This window comes from Leishmania infantum, chromosome 24, assembly GCF_000002875.2.
Source record: "Leishmania infantum JPCM5 genome chromosome 24".
NCBI classification, from domain to species: domain Eukaryota; phylum Euglenozoa; class Kinetoplastea; order Trypanosomatida; family Trypanosomatidae; genus Leishmania; species Leishmania infantum.
The window spans coordinates 223,340-237,520 of NC_009408.2; the positions used below are offsets into that span (position 1 = coordinate 223,340).

The 14,181-nt window shown below is 60.2% G+C and overlaps 4 protein-coding genes across 4 annotated transcripts; all 4 read left to right on the plus strand.

Moving 5' to 3' along the window:
• Positions 1-699: 699 nt before the first annotated feature.
• LINJ_24_0630 (putative cysteine peptidase, Clan CA, family C19) lies at positions 700-3,132 on the plus strand (the record flags this gene model as incomplete). Its single annotated transcript, XM_001465854.2, has 1 exon — positions 700-3,132. One exon carries the CDS (start codon positions 700-702, stop codon positions 3,130-3,132), a length of 2,433 nt encoding a protein of 810 aa, XP_001465891.2.
• A 1,268-nt stretch (positions 3,133-4,400) lies between these two features.
• LINJ_24_0640 (putative ATPase subunit 9) lies at positions 4,401-4,721 on the plus strand (the record flags this gene model as incomplete). The annotated part of the gene is made up of 1 exon (XM_001465855.1): positions 4,401-4,721. The coding sequence occupies one exon, from the start codon at positions 4,401-4,403 to the stop codon at positions 4,719-4,721; it is 321 nt and encodes a 106-aa protein (XP_001465892.1).
• Positions 4,722-6,551: 1,830 nt separating this feature from the next.
• Positions 6,552-8,285, plus strand: LINJ_24_0650 (putative MCAK-like kinesin; the record flags this gene model as incomplete). Its single annotated transcript, XM_001465856.1, has 1 exon — positions 6,552-8,285. One exon carries the CDS (start codon positions 6,552-6,554, stop codon positions 8,283-8,285), a length of 1,734 nt encoding a protein of 577 aa, XP_001465893.1.
• Positions 8,286-10,574: 2,289 nt separating this feature from the next.
• Positions 10,575-13,478, plus strand: LINJ_24_0660 (conserved hypothetical protein; the record flags this gene model as incomplete). The annotated part of the gene is made up of 1 exon (XM_001465857.1): positions 10,575-13,478. One exon carries the CDS (start codon positions 10,575-10,577, stop codon positions 13,476-13,478), a length of 2,904 nt encoding a protein of 967 aa, XP_001465894.1.
• Between the last annotated feature and the right edge of the window lie 703 nt (positions 13,479-14,181).

Below are 14,181 nucleotides of genomic sequence, written 5' to 3' on the forward strand. Positions count from 1 at the left end.
AAGCGTACGTGTATATTGAGAATGGGGCCCGCACACACACACACACACACACACACACAGACACCCTTTCCCATGCATGGGGCTCGTACATAAACACGCGCTGAGTGGTGCGTGGTACACTCAGAGTGAGAGGGGGGAGGAGATGGACGGGTACACGATGCAGAGCTGGTACGTGGAGCCTGTGTTCCATCTCTGTTGGCAACAACTCACATAAAAAAATGGTCTGAGCTCATGGCAGCGCTGTAGCCGGCTGTGTCCTGGAGCCCCTCTGTATGTGTATGTGATGGGGCTGCGCTGGGCAAGGGGCTGGACTGGCAGTGCTGTCCTACTCGCGTGGGTCTGTTGTGGCTGCTGATGCGCTTGCTCGTCACCGTTTCCTTTTACCTACCGCCCCCTTCATCGTATACGTTTGACGGGCGTTTGTCATGACGCATGCGTCAAAGGGAGGCGAGTGCACGAGGCGGCAGGAAACGGTCGTGTATGCGCGACCCGCACTCCCCAGACGTCCTCCTTGCATTGGGGGAAGCTGGTGTTCGCCTTTCGGCCGTTGCCCTCGAAAGCTGTCTGCTGAGCACTGACGCCACGCTCTTGCTCTTGGTCTCTTCCTTCCTTCCTTCCCCCTCCCCCTCCGCCGCTTCCGCCTTCTTCGGCAGCTTCAACGTCATACACGCTGCGTGCCGTTCAGCCACTACACACAGCATGGACGTCGCACATAATCGATCGCTCGGGTTCGCCGGGAAGGAGATCTTGTTCCGCAAGATCGAGTTTGAGCGCTATCGGAAACCGCACGTCGTGGAATACCCCCGTAGCGCCGTTGTCCTCAACCCGCAGCACACACGTCAGCTCCGCGATGCGATGTGCACGCAGCGGCAGGGTGTCGAACACAACAGCAGCGACGCAGACGACGGCGACCAGGGGGAGGCGCCCCGCAGATACTCGGACAGCGACGATGACGACGACGATGATCCGCAGCGCGTCGACAAGGCGACACAGCTGTGCTCCGACGCGCAGTTTCGCGGCAGCCTACACTTGTGCTGGCAGGCCATCACACCTGTTGGACTGGGGCTCATGAATCTTGGCAACACGTGCTTCGCGAACAGCGTGCTGCAAGCACTGGCCCATACCCCGGCGGTGGCACAGTACTTCATGAACACGTTTCGCTCAGCAGACAGCCAGCTTGGTGCCCCCTTCGACTTTGCCTTCGCCCTTGCCGAGACGTTTCGCAAGATGCAGCACGCGCCACAGCAGGGCCGAACCGGCGGCGGCGGTGCGTACCGACCTGGGCAGATCATGAGCAACCTCCGTCTGCTCTCAAAGCACTTCTCCATTGGGCGGCAGAGCGACGCGCATGAGTTTGCGGTGCAACTTCTCTTTTCGTGTCAGAAATCCCTGCTGCACCGCCTTGTCGGCTCCAAGAAGGTGCACCCACGGGTGGCGCACACCACCGCGCTTCACCGCATCTGCGGCGGCTACCTGCTCTCACAGGTGACGTGGTCGCGCCAGGAAGAGATTCAGCAGCTGCTGCGCGCCGGCAAGCAGCAGGAGGCGATGGATCTCAAGATGGAGGCAAAGCAAGCAGAGGGGAAGCGGGCACAGCGTGCCTCACGGCACGGCCTTGACCCTCAGACCCTGTGCTCCAACACCTACGACCCCTTTACGATTCTCTCGGTGGAGTTAGCGGGGCACACGCTGCAGCACTGCCTTGACAAGTTCTGCGCGGTCGAGGAACTCGATGGCCGCTCTTACCTGTCTCCACGCCAGGTCGGTGTGCGCGCGAAGAAAAAGCTAAGCATCCACGTCCCGCCGCCCGTGTTCGTCATCCACGTGAAGCGCTTTACTCCCTCCGGCAGCAAAATTAACAAGCACGTGCTGTTCCCGCTAGAGCTGGACATTACCCGCTACTGCACCCTACTGTCGTCGTCGTCATCGCCGCCGCCGCCGCCGAATCACCTGCAGCCGCACAATGGTATGTCCTCCCCAGCGACAACGAAGAGAGCCGATTGCCAGTACGAGCTCAACGCCGTATGCGTTCACGAGGGACGTTCCATTGACTACGGCCACTACTACACCCTGGCCAAGGCCCCTAATGGCATGTGGTACGAGTTCAACGACAGCCATGTTAGTCGTCTTTCGGAGGACCAGCTGCAACAGGCACAGGTGTACATGCTCTTCTACTCCCGAAAGCCCACGGTCGCCGCTGAGATGATGCAGCCGCCGCATCAGCAGCAGCACAACATCCGCGGCAGCGCACCGGCCTCTGTGTCTTCCTCCGCCGCCTCCAAGCTCGGCGCGATGACAGCAGTGGAAGAGGACGGCGCTGTTGGGCAAGAGCTGAGCGAGTCGGAGGTGCAGGTACTACTGGAGAAACGCCGCGCTGTGCAACGGCAGGCGGGCAGTTTAAACGGGTGTCGCTCTTCCTCGTCTGCGACGGCTGCAGAGAAGCCGCAACTCCTGTCCAACACTTCTGGCGACAGCGATGACGAGGGTCACGCCGTCGAGCCCACGTCTTTGTCGTCGAGCAAGTCTGCCCGGGCGCAGACCTTCAAGCGCATGCAAGAGGCGCTTCCAACGGACTCGGACAGCAACAGCGACGACGAAAAGCAGGACCGCGCATATGTACTCCGGCTGCCGGCACAGCTGAACGGATGCACAGTGCAGGACAGCCACATCGAGGCAGACGTGGCGCCACAACCCTCACGGCGAGATGACGAGCACGACGCACCGGCGGACGGCGAGGCGCCGCTCAAGCTGGCCAAGGTTTCACTGTATGGTGGCATCATTAAGTCGATGAAGCGCGTGTTGAAGGACGGCGCCGACGGTGGTGCGTCCACCGACACGACGGCGCCGCAGCAGCAGCGGAAGAGCCCAAACTTTCGGGTTGGCCGGAACGCCGTGCAAGCACTGCATCAGCGCAAGGTGCTCAACACCCCTGAGACGGTGCGACGACCGGCATCTGCACCCAAGTTCCAGCAGCGCATCCGTGATCCCATGTGGGAGATGGAGATGGACCGCGGCAAGGTGAAGAAGGTCAAGTCTAAGGAGAAGGCGCCGGATCCGTTTGAAGGCGTCAACCCCTTCCAGGAAGTGTCGCGAGGCATGTTCGACGTTCGTGGACGGCGGCGTCGGGCGTAGGAAGAGCTTCTGCGATTGCGCACCGCTGGGCTTGCCTGCCCGCCTACCTGCCTGTGTGTGCGTGCGAGGGTGCCGCTTTAGTGCAGGATATCATCGCTTTCTCCTCCTCCCCCCTCCTCCCTCTACCAAGCATATGCATGTACATGGCCACCTGCTGCTGAGATGCCGCCACCGTCACCACATGATGCGCGTCGCCTCGCTCTCCGTGCGCAAATTTGCAGCTGTGCGTGTGTTTGACCTCCATCGATTAAGCTCTTACGAGTTTTTATTTCGCGTGCGCGTATGTGTGTATGTGTGTTCTGTGTATAAGTGGGCAGTGAGAGGGGGCGACGGCGGCAGAGGATGAATATGTGCTGCCCGTCCCCCCCCCTGCCCCCCGCTCCCCTCCGTTGTGACTCGTAGTGAGTCGTCGCTTGAGAGTAAGTGTCATCGTGATGGTGGTGGTGTGTGTCTATGGACTGTCTGTACCACTCACTCTCACTGTCTAGCTCTTCGTGCGTCATCCTTTCCGTGTGAGGGGATCTGTGTATGTATGCTCTTTGCGCCAGCCCACACCACGTGCATCATCCGGCAACCGTTGTACTGCAGCGCGCACGCGCACGCACACTTACTAAGAGCGTGAGAATAAGTGAGGGAGAATAAGCCACATGATAAATATGAGCCGAGTCTCTGCCAGCAGCACCCGGCCGCAGCCGCAGCTGCAGACGCTGAAATACGCAATATTTGGCCGCCACGGTAGGTGCACCCCTCCCCCTCCTCCTCCTCTTCTCTCTTCCACGCGCTCTTTCTTTTCTCTGTGAGTTGCCTGCCTGCAAGCGCTGTAACATGCCTCAGGCACCAACGATTGCAGGCAAAAAAAACGAGAGACATCAAGGGGAAGTGAAGCGTGTTCGTATCGCCGCCTCTGCGTTGGCGCAGACCGCCTCTGATGCAGGGCTCCCCGCCCCCACCCCCACCCTTCCTCTTGGAGGGAAAGTAGTCCGCAGTTGTTGTTGCTTGCGTCTGTCTCGCACACCCTTTCCCCTTCTCCTCCATGCCCTTGGCTACTCGCTTGTCTTCCTCGAAACCTATGCGTGGCGCATCACAAACTTCACACACACACACACGCGCCAATGCTCTGCGCTCGCCTCCCCAAAGTTGATTAGAATCTACGCAGCATCATACCTGCCCTCCTGCGGTTCGCAGCTCTCTCTCTCTCTCCGCCTTTGGCTCTTGCTCGCGTGTCACTTGTTCATCAATACCCCCAACTAAACCCTTAACCGTTCAAGATGATGCGCCGTGCCATTGCTCAGCCCGTCGCCCGTCGCGCGGCGGCCGCCTCCAGTGCGCTCGTGGTTGCCCCTCGCCAGGCCTCCACTGTCGCCCTCTCCGTCCAGGGTCTGCACTACGTCGGCACCGGTCTCGCCGCCATCGCCCTCGGTGGTGTTGGCTTGGGTATCGGTGCCATCTTTGGCTGCCTGCTGATAGGCTGCGCTCGCCAGCCCAACCTGACCAAGATGCTCTTCAACTACGCCATTCTCGGCTTCGCCCTGACGGAGGCCATTGGCCTGTTCGCGCTGATGCTCGCCTTCCTCATGCTCTTCTCGTAGGGTACTTGACGTCTGCGGTTGCCTCTGTGTCTGCCTTGATCTCTCGATGACGGTTGTGATTGCTTGGCAGTGCTGAGCTGCGGCCGTAGTGAAGTCAAGAGGGAGGTGGAAGAGGAGGGCGTGTGGCATCTTCCCGAGTGTGAGTGTAAATATATATATATATATATATTCATTTATTTATGCGTATGTGTGGCGAGCAGGGCTGAAGAAAGGTAGAGGGGGAGGTGGCCGCCCGCCTCTCCATTACACATCGCTACTCCCTATCGCACCCACCCACCTACCCCTCCGCCTACGTAATCATGCATCCGTCCTCCCATCCTTGACCATGAACGGCACCACGTCTGTTTAGCCCATGGCACACATGCACATACGCATGTGCAGCTCCATCATTTCCTGCCTAATGCACCTACCTGTGTATTGTGTGTGTGTGTGTGTGTGTGTATCGGTGTGTCTTTCAGGCATCTGGGACCGTAGCGATGTTTCTCCAGTCGCCGCCAGCCCCGCCACTACCACTACATACACACACACACGCACACCTCCCCTTTTTCATGTTGCGTCGTGTGTACGGTTTTGGTATCTCTTCGACTGTCAGCATCGCCCTCTTCCTCTCCTCGCCCTTTCTGTGAGCATCGCGGCACTGCAGGAGAGGTGTGCGCGCGTGTGCTTACAGAGTTGGAAAATAATGTAACATATATAAGCAAGGGAACAGCAAAGGCGAAAACTAAGATGACAGCGCAGGTGCAAGATCGCAGCTGGAAGCGCGCTCGCACCGAATAGGGCGTAAAGGCGAAACGTTGAACGTTGGGGGAGAGGGCGCTCCCCTTCCACTCCTCCTCATCTCCGCCTCATGGGGCGCTGGGCCAGACAATGCCCTCACAGGATAAAGTATCACGTATGTGTCTTTTCTTTTGTATTGCCGAGTCTCTCTCTGCGTGTGTGCGTGTGCGGATGTAACCACATAATGATGTCGGTGGCTGGTCGAACGACGGCACATCACACACACATACATGCATAGAGGCACTGATGCGACGGGCTTCGCAGGACTGTGCACAAAACGATCAGCTCATGCCACCCACACTGCAGAACGTCTCTTCTGTGGGCAAGTCAGCAATTTTCCTTCCGCTCACATCTCCGCCCCCCCCCCTCCGCCACCTCTGCGTCCGCTACCACAAGGGCCTCTTCTTCCTCCCTCTCTCCCAGCCCCCGACCCACACTCACCCCTCTTCGCGTGTGTGCTGCTGTTCGCGCAGAGCCTCAAGCTGGAGTGGTCAACTTTTCGTTGTTGCTGGAGGGGGCAACCTTGATCTTCACACGATAGCAGCAGCCGTGTCGGTGTCGGCACCTCATCTTCGTGCACACACACAACAACTGCCATCATCAGCTCGTTGATCCCCCTCCAAAAAAAAATCCCCTCTCTTTGTTTAGAGTACAAGTCCCACACATCCACAGAAGTTAGAAAGGGAACAGCGACAGAGAGACCCACACGATCGCAGAAAGAGGGGCAGAGAGAGAGCGCGCACGCATAACGAGCAGACTCGCGCCTCGCCTCCACTCCCCCCCCTCCTCCCTCACTCCTCATCGCGCTCCCGCATACACATACATATATATATCATCACACGTCGATACCGAACGCCTATTACGCACACGCATACACACGCGCGCGCATATCCCAAGCTTATACGCCCCGTACGGTTGGTGTGCGGCTCTATTATTATTAGCACTATTCGCTCCCATCCACCTCCTTCCCTCCTTTCGTTTTTCTCGCCGCTCGATCCACCACCACCACCACCACCAAGAAAACGCTTGCCATCAGGCCCTTGCGTCGATATCATGAGCAGCCGTATCTGTGTAGCGGTGCGCAAGCGTCCCATCGCGGACCCGGAGCTGGACATCGTCGAGACGCCAACGCCGCGGTGCATCGTGAATGAGCCGAAGATAAAGTACGACCTCTCACCCTACACGGACCGGCACACCTTTACTTTCGATGAGGTGTTCGGGGAGACCTGCAACAACGCCGGCGTGTACCAGCGTTGCTGTCTGCCACTCATCGATACCGTATTCAACTACGGTAATGCCACGTGCTTTGCCTACGGGCAAACCGGATCGGGCAAGACGTACACCATGCTGGGTTCGCAGAAAGAGCCAGGGCTGTATGCCATTGCGGCGCGTGAGATCTTCGCACGCGCCAACGACATCGACGCCGTCGTCTACGTCTCTTTCTACGAAATCTACGGCCGGAAAATATTTGATCTCCTGAACAACCGAAAGCGCCTTTTCGCTCGCGAGGATGCGGACAAGGTGATCAACATTTGCGGGCTGAGCGAGCATCAGGTGACGGACATCCAGGAGATCTTCGACGTGATTACAGCGGGCAGTGCATACCGTGCGGCGGGTCAGACAAGCGCCAACGCCGAAAGTAGCCGCTCCCACGCCGTGCTGCAGGTGGAGGTGCGAGAAACGCGGAGCGCCAACGCACGGCGTGCGCCCAAGACGATTGGTCGTATTTCCTTCATCGACTTGGCGGGTAACGAGCGCGGCGCCGACACGTTCGACTGCGACCGCAAGACGCGAATGGAGGGTGCGGAGATCAACAAGTCTCTCCTGGCTCTGAAAGAGTGCATTCGGGCCCTCGGGATGGGCAAGAGTCACGTTCCATTTCGGGGGTCTATCTTGACCGAGGTGCTGCGAGACTCCTTCACCGGCAACAGCCGCACCACCATGATCTCCACCATTTCGCCGTCCTCGCAGCACTGTGTGAACACGCTCAACACGTTGCGCTACACCCAGCGGGTGAAGGACCTTGGCGGCGGCGGCATCGGTGGTGGTGCAAAAATTGAGCAAGTGGCCGGCAGCCCGCCAGGTCGCCGGCCCGCTGCACCGCGCCGAAAGCCCTTCGAGGCGATTCCTGCGAAGAACCGCCCGGAATGGGTGTCAGACTTCGCCTCCGACCCATCACCTGACGTGTCCCCGTCCGAGAATGGCGGCTACGGCGGCGAGAGTGACGGGGTCGCGGCAGGTGCGGCGCCGAGAAACGCCGCCAAGCCTCGCGGTCGGCAGCCGTCGGTAGGCCGTAGCGGCGGTACGCCCCCGCCGGCCGCAGCCGTGGTGAAGGTGAAAGACCCGAAAATCGCGACGATTGTGCAGAACCACATCGCCGCCCTGGAGTCCGACGACGACGACGACGACATCGACGATGACTGCTGCCACTACCCGCGCGCCGCGGAAGGCGGCGGCGTGATGCAGCGGGAGGAAGAGCGGCAGGTGCGCAAAGTGCACGCCTACGTTGTCGAGGAGATTGCAAAGGCGGAGGATAAGCTCATTGCGCTGCACCGCCGGCACATCGACTCCAAGATGACCGGCATCAAGGAGGAGATCACGGCGATCCAGTCTTTTGAGGAATCCGACTCGGTCGACGAGTACGTGGCGCGGGTTCGGGTACTGCTGATGAAGCAGCGAGACGACATGAACGAGATCTTGGCGATGCTGAACGGCATCGGGTCGATGCTGCGCGATGAGGAGGACCTCTCCAAGACGCTCACTTCAAGCGTAAGTGCACGGCGATGATGATGGGATTGGGGAGGTAAGCACCGGAGAGCGAGAAGATATGGAGGAGGGCTAACAGCGGAGGAAGGGGAGCACAACAAGCATAAAAGGCAAAACCGACGTGGTATACGTACCCTCGTCTTTGTTTCACTTTTCTTTCGCCCGACTGAGGTCGCGTGCTTGGTTCTAGCGTGGCGCTTTTCGTTCTTGATGTATCTTACAGCAGTGCACACGCGCGCACTCACACCGTCACACCGTCGCAGGCCAAACAAAGAGTAACAGGAGGGCAACCTTCACATGCGCGCACAGAGAGACACACCTTCATACATTGGCCCAAGATGATGGATCCTCTGCACCCTTGTCTGCATCGCTCGCTTTTCTTTTATCGTGAGGGAAGGAGGAAGAGGAGGTTAGTTTTGGTGTTCTCCCGGTGTAGCACGGCAATTGCCTTGTCCCCCTCCTCCCTCTCTGTGCCTGCCTGTGTGGGTGTGTGTCTCACTCTCATTGGCCACCAACACATACCCGCGCGTGGTCCACAGGTAACCGGCACTTCAAACAGCGTCTCGCTTGCGTTTTATTTTTGTTATGTTTTCACTATTACACCCCCCTCCCCGCCCACGACCGTTCATCGTACTCCCTCTCGCCTACCGTGCACCGTGATCCACGCCTCCCTCCCTAGCTTCTTCCCTCCCTTTCGCTCTCAGATGGTCTTGGGGGAGGGGTGTCAAGCGCCTGCAGAGGAAGGGAGAGAGAGAGAGAGACGGCGAAATCGGTACGCGGCGCGCTCCTCTTCCTTTCTTACGTGGCTTCCTCAGCTATTTCTTACTTGTTGGTGTAGTGCTGGAGGTCGAGGGGTAGGGGCAGGGGAGGCGTGATTCGCCGGTATGCGCACCCCAACGTTGATGAGCGCGGGTGTGTGTGCGATGGATCGTGCATGTGTGTTTATATGTATGGTTGCAGTGCGGCGTGTGTGTATGGGCGGTGTGGGGTGCGTGAAGTGGGCGGGTGCGGTATGTGCGGTGCACTTGCGCGCCCCCTCCTGCCCTCCCCTCCCCCACCCAACCCCATAAACACACCGCCATGCTGCCATGTAAAACACCGCAGCCCAGGCAACGACGTGGATAATGGCAGAAACAAGTAACAAATCGAAAGAGAAGAGGAGGAGCGGCACACACCAGAAAACGTGGAAGTGCTGTGCAGGAGCGAGAGACGGAAAGGGGGAAGGAGGTGCGACGGTGCGACGGTGCGAAACGGAGCAGAGGCAGACGCGCTTATTGTCTAAGCGCCGGTGGAGGGTAGACTGGGAGTTGCCTCACCCCTCCGCTGCAGCAACGACGCCATCCTCCTCCTCCTCGCTCTCTTTGTGTGCACGAACATACCCGTATCCACTGCCCTTTGCTTGTGTTCGGATCGCATGATCCGCTACCACTTCTTCATCCCCTCCCCCTTCCCTCGCCGATATGGCACAGATATAGCGATGCGTACGCGTGCACACCAATCATGTGGCTCCACGTTTCTATCCTCCCTCTTTCCTATATATCCCTCTCTCCATGCCTCGATGACCTCGCTCCCTGTGCGATTCGTGCACCACCACTTCCTCCCCGGCGCTTCGTCATCAACCGGTAGTGTCTTTTGGTCGCCATAGCAAAAGCTACTTAACGCAACCCGTTGTTCTCACCAGGAACAACACCCCCCATACACCCTCCCATCCTCCCTCGCTCCCCGGAATCCCTCATAATCGCGCGCACACATCACCCACACGTTGCTGTCGCTCCCTGCTCTATTCGCTCGCTGTGCTTTTTCTTTTCGTGTGTGTGTGTGTGTGTGTGTGTGTGTGTGTGTGTCACCGGTTCGTGTGAGCGCGTTTGCGGCTGTCGCTGTTGGGCCGACGGTGTCTCACCATCATCGCGACGACCCGCCCTCGTACGCCTTGTGTCGTCGCAGTTGTGTGCTGGTCTGCTCTCTCTCGTTTCTCTGCTCTCCTTCTCGCGTCGCCTCCCCGCCTTTAGCCTTTATTCCCTTCCATTTCTGCTGCTGTCGTCATCGTCTGCGTGCGGCGGCCCCTCTCCTCCCTGTTCATTGTCTTTTGCGTGTGACAGGACGTACCTGCGATAGACTTCTCTTGGGTGCGTGCGTGCGTGTGTGCGGCCTTGCGTCGGCTCATATAATCACAGCTACGCGCATGGCACAGCGATACACATCCGCATACAAGGAATCTCGCACCTACACATGGCCTTGTGGTGCTGTGGGGCAGATGGCACCTCCAGTGTCACCTCCAAGAATGCGGCGCAGTTGCGCAGCCTGGAGGCAATGGGCCTCTCGCGCGGCCACAGTCCACGCCTGCGCCGCACGGAGGTGCAGGTACCCGTTACCCTCAACGTGTACAGCCTAATCGAGAGCAACAAGAGGCTGTCCAAGATGGGCATGGGTGTCTTCCACACAGGCGTCGTCGTGTACGGCATCGAGTGGGGTTACGGCGAGGTGGTGGACAACCCCAACGCCTCCGGGTTGTTTTGCGTGCATCCCGGGCAAGCCGCCGGCACCCTTTACCGTACCATCCGCATCGGCCACACCACCCGGTCACCCATGCAGGTGGACACCATCCTGCACCGGCTGGAGAACGAGTGGCGCAGCAGCGACTACCACATCCTGCACCACAACTGCAACCACTTTGCCCAGGCGTTCTGCGATCTGCTGAGCACCACAGAGAAGCTGCAGGTCCCGTCGTGGTGCAACCGCGCCGCGCGCGTCGGCGACCGCGTCATCCCACGCCGGCTGGCGACGAAGGTGCAGCATATGATGGACGACGAACCGCCCAAGGCGGCTGCGCCACCGACGCCGGCGTCGAACATCAGCGAGGTGCCCACATCGGTGGTGCCACACGAGTGGTATCTGCACCCCAGCATCTGCCAGCCGCTGCGGTACATCGACGAAAGCAAGCCGCTCTCTGTGGTCACCCAAGACGGGCATAGTGCCTCGGCATCAGTGGCAGCTGTTGATGGCGGCGGCTCCCACTACAGCGCCGAGTGCGATATTGTGCCACCGCCGGGCTACGAGATGACCGACACCGGTAGTGTGTGCCCACCCATCACCCGGCGCGAGACGTACTGCAGCACGGACGAGAAGGGCAGCATCACGCACATGATGGCCATCGAGGAGCAGCCCTCAGTAGCCCCGTCTTCTCGGCGCGAGTCCGCGTGCAAGTCGACCGCGTCTCAACGCGCGGCCAAGACCACGTCTGGCCACAGTCCGGCGCCGCCGTCTCCCGGCATTGCCTTCAGCAGCGGCGGGGAAGACCGTGTGGTGCTGCCGCGCATGCGGGCCTCGACAAGCCAGTCGTACAGCGTAGCGCCAACCGGGTCGCCGCAGGCCTCGGAGATCGAAATAGACGTAGAGAATGTCCTCCAGAGCGAAACGAGCGAGGAGCCGTCGCCTCCCGTCATGTCGCACTTGCCGATGATTAGCTCCCCCAACCGCGGCATCGTCAACCCTCGAAAGGCGACGCCGTCGGGCAGCACCACCAGCCGGCAGCAAGGCGCAAGTTTCGAGCAGCAGCATCATGTCGAGAACGACTCGAGGGACAAGGGTGCAGAAGCGTCCTCGAAGAAGCCGCTGTGCATGATTTGCAGCTCATCTATGGAGTCGATGAGCGAGGAGCTGTCTGACCACGGCGGCTCCTCGGCACAGCCGCACTCTTCGTTCCTTGCGACATCGAATGCGATGCCGGTCGGCTGCATTACGACTTTGTTGTCCACCTCGCCGAACCCATCAGCCGAGGAGGCCACCCGGCGCAGTAGCAGCATGATGGCAGGCGAGCGCGACGTCAGCACTGGCGTCGCGAATATGTCAAGCGAGGTGAGCAACAACACGAGCGGCGACTTCGCGTCAGTCAAGCACAAACACAGAACACAGGCCACCACCACCAGCAGCGCGATCAAGGAGCAGAAGCCAAAAAGGGAGCCCGGTAACGAATTCAGTGACATCACCGGTGCGCTGGTCTGCGATGCACCCCTCTCATCCGCCACCGCAGAAGCATCACCGGCGGGCATCAAGCGCAAGAACAGCTCGGCGTGGAAGCTTCTCAAGAACCAATGTGGCCTCTCGAGCAAAACCGGCAGCGGAAACGCGGTTTGCAAGTACCTCTCCACCCCGTCGGCAAGTTTGACGTCGTCCTCATCCTTCTCGCTTCTACAGCCTGAGGCCCATGATGACAAGGAGGCGGTCTCCGTAGCTGCTGATAGCGGCGCCGTCGATCCTGCCGCAGATTCAGCACTGGCGTCGAGGCAGGAGAGGGGTCACACGCACGTGCTCCTGTCCGCCTCAGCCTCTCCTCCGTCGCCCCACTCCACGCCTGTTGCGTTGGAACGCAAGTACAGCGGGCATGACGCCGTATCGAACGAGGTGCAAGACGCAAACGGCACCACACCGATGCCAACAACGGCTGCGCTGCAGAACGCGCCCCGCGTGCCGCATCTGGGCGGTGACCCGCCAACGTCCGCAACGGAGCTGATGCCACAGTCTCCTGAGCAGCGCCTGTCGCGCAGCGAGACGTCTTCGGCGCAAGGCGATGTTCCTTCGCCTGTGAGCCCGCCAGATCTGGACCCGGCAACAACAGCGTCGCGGCCCACGGACAGTCCAGGGCCCCAGCTCCCGCCTTCCTTTGTGACGCCAGAGCGGCCTAACATCATCACGAACAGTGGGGCTGTGACGACGGGGTGCTCGCCTGCCGCGGCGCATCAGCAGTGCCGGCGCGCCAGCTCATCGGCCGCGATGAGCGACTCCCCGCCTCCGCAAAGGGAGCGGTGCCGGACACCCATCCCCTTTGCAGGAAGGCGGCGCGGCAATGATGAGAATGTCGCACCCGCGCTCCGGCTGGACTTGGACAGCGATGAGGCGGAGCCGCCAGTGCGTCGCAGCAACAGTCGAACAGCAGTGGAAGCTGGTACGCCGTCGACGGCCGACAAGACGGCACACGCGCCGATGGTACCATGCTCGTGTGGACCGTCATCGCTGCGCCGCGAGGAAACTGCGACGGGTGACGGTCGAACTGGCGAGAACGCATCCAGCGACTGCAGCCAAGCCCCTCTGGCTGTGCAGCCTAGCCTGAACACCGAGCTGGCGGATCCGACACGCTTGAGCCCGACGCCTTTGGAGAGCATCCCAGCGCCGGAGGCCAACCAGCCCCCCACCTTACCCCCATGCGGCACTCATTGATGGGCGCTTAGCAATCCACCACTCTTTTCGATGTGTAGCGTGCATGCGCCTCCGTTTTTCGTTGCACTGTCTGCTTTTCCTCCTCTCTTGTGTCCTGCGCGGTGGCAGTGTCATATCTTCCATTTCGGTATGTTGATCTCAGAGAAAAGAAGACACACATCTCGTAAATGAGCTCGGCATTTTATTTCCTGCGTTGTCCGGCTGCTACTTAGTGGACTGGGCGCATTTCCCTCCACCCCCCACTCCCCGCCCTTTCCCTCCGCACAGGTGCGTGTTTTGTTCGATGCAAGTGGCTTGTATGCTCTGCAGCCCTTCCTCTCCCCCTCCCGTCCGGGCAGATAACAAAAAAAAAGCAGCACCCGAAAGCACACAAGCACCGCAAAACGTGCAAAGGAGCGGATGAAAAGCGCTCAAATCACCCCGGCGCCTCGCTGGGGCGGCGGCCGCCACCGCCCAAACAACCCGCCTGCCAAAGCACCCCGGCTTCAACCACCCTCCCCCCCCTCCCCGCTCCACCCCTCCCCAGGGCGCCAAGCCCCCCCCCCCCACTTCCCCCTTGCCCCCTCACCCGAAAGCCAGCGGGCCCTTGGCCGCTGGGGAGAGGGACACCCTTTGGCAGCCGCCACCGCCCCCCCCCTTCTCACCAAAAGAACGCCACCAACACCCGTCATGCGCCCAAGGGCCGGCGCGGAGCCTGCCGCAA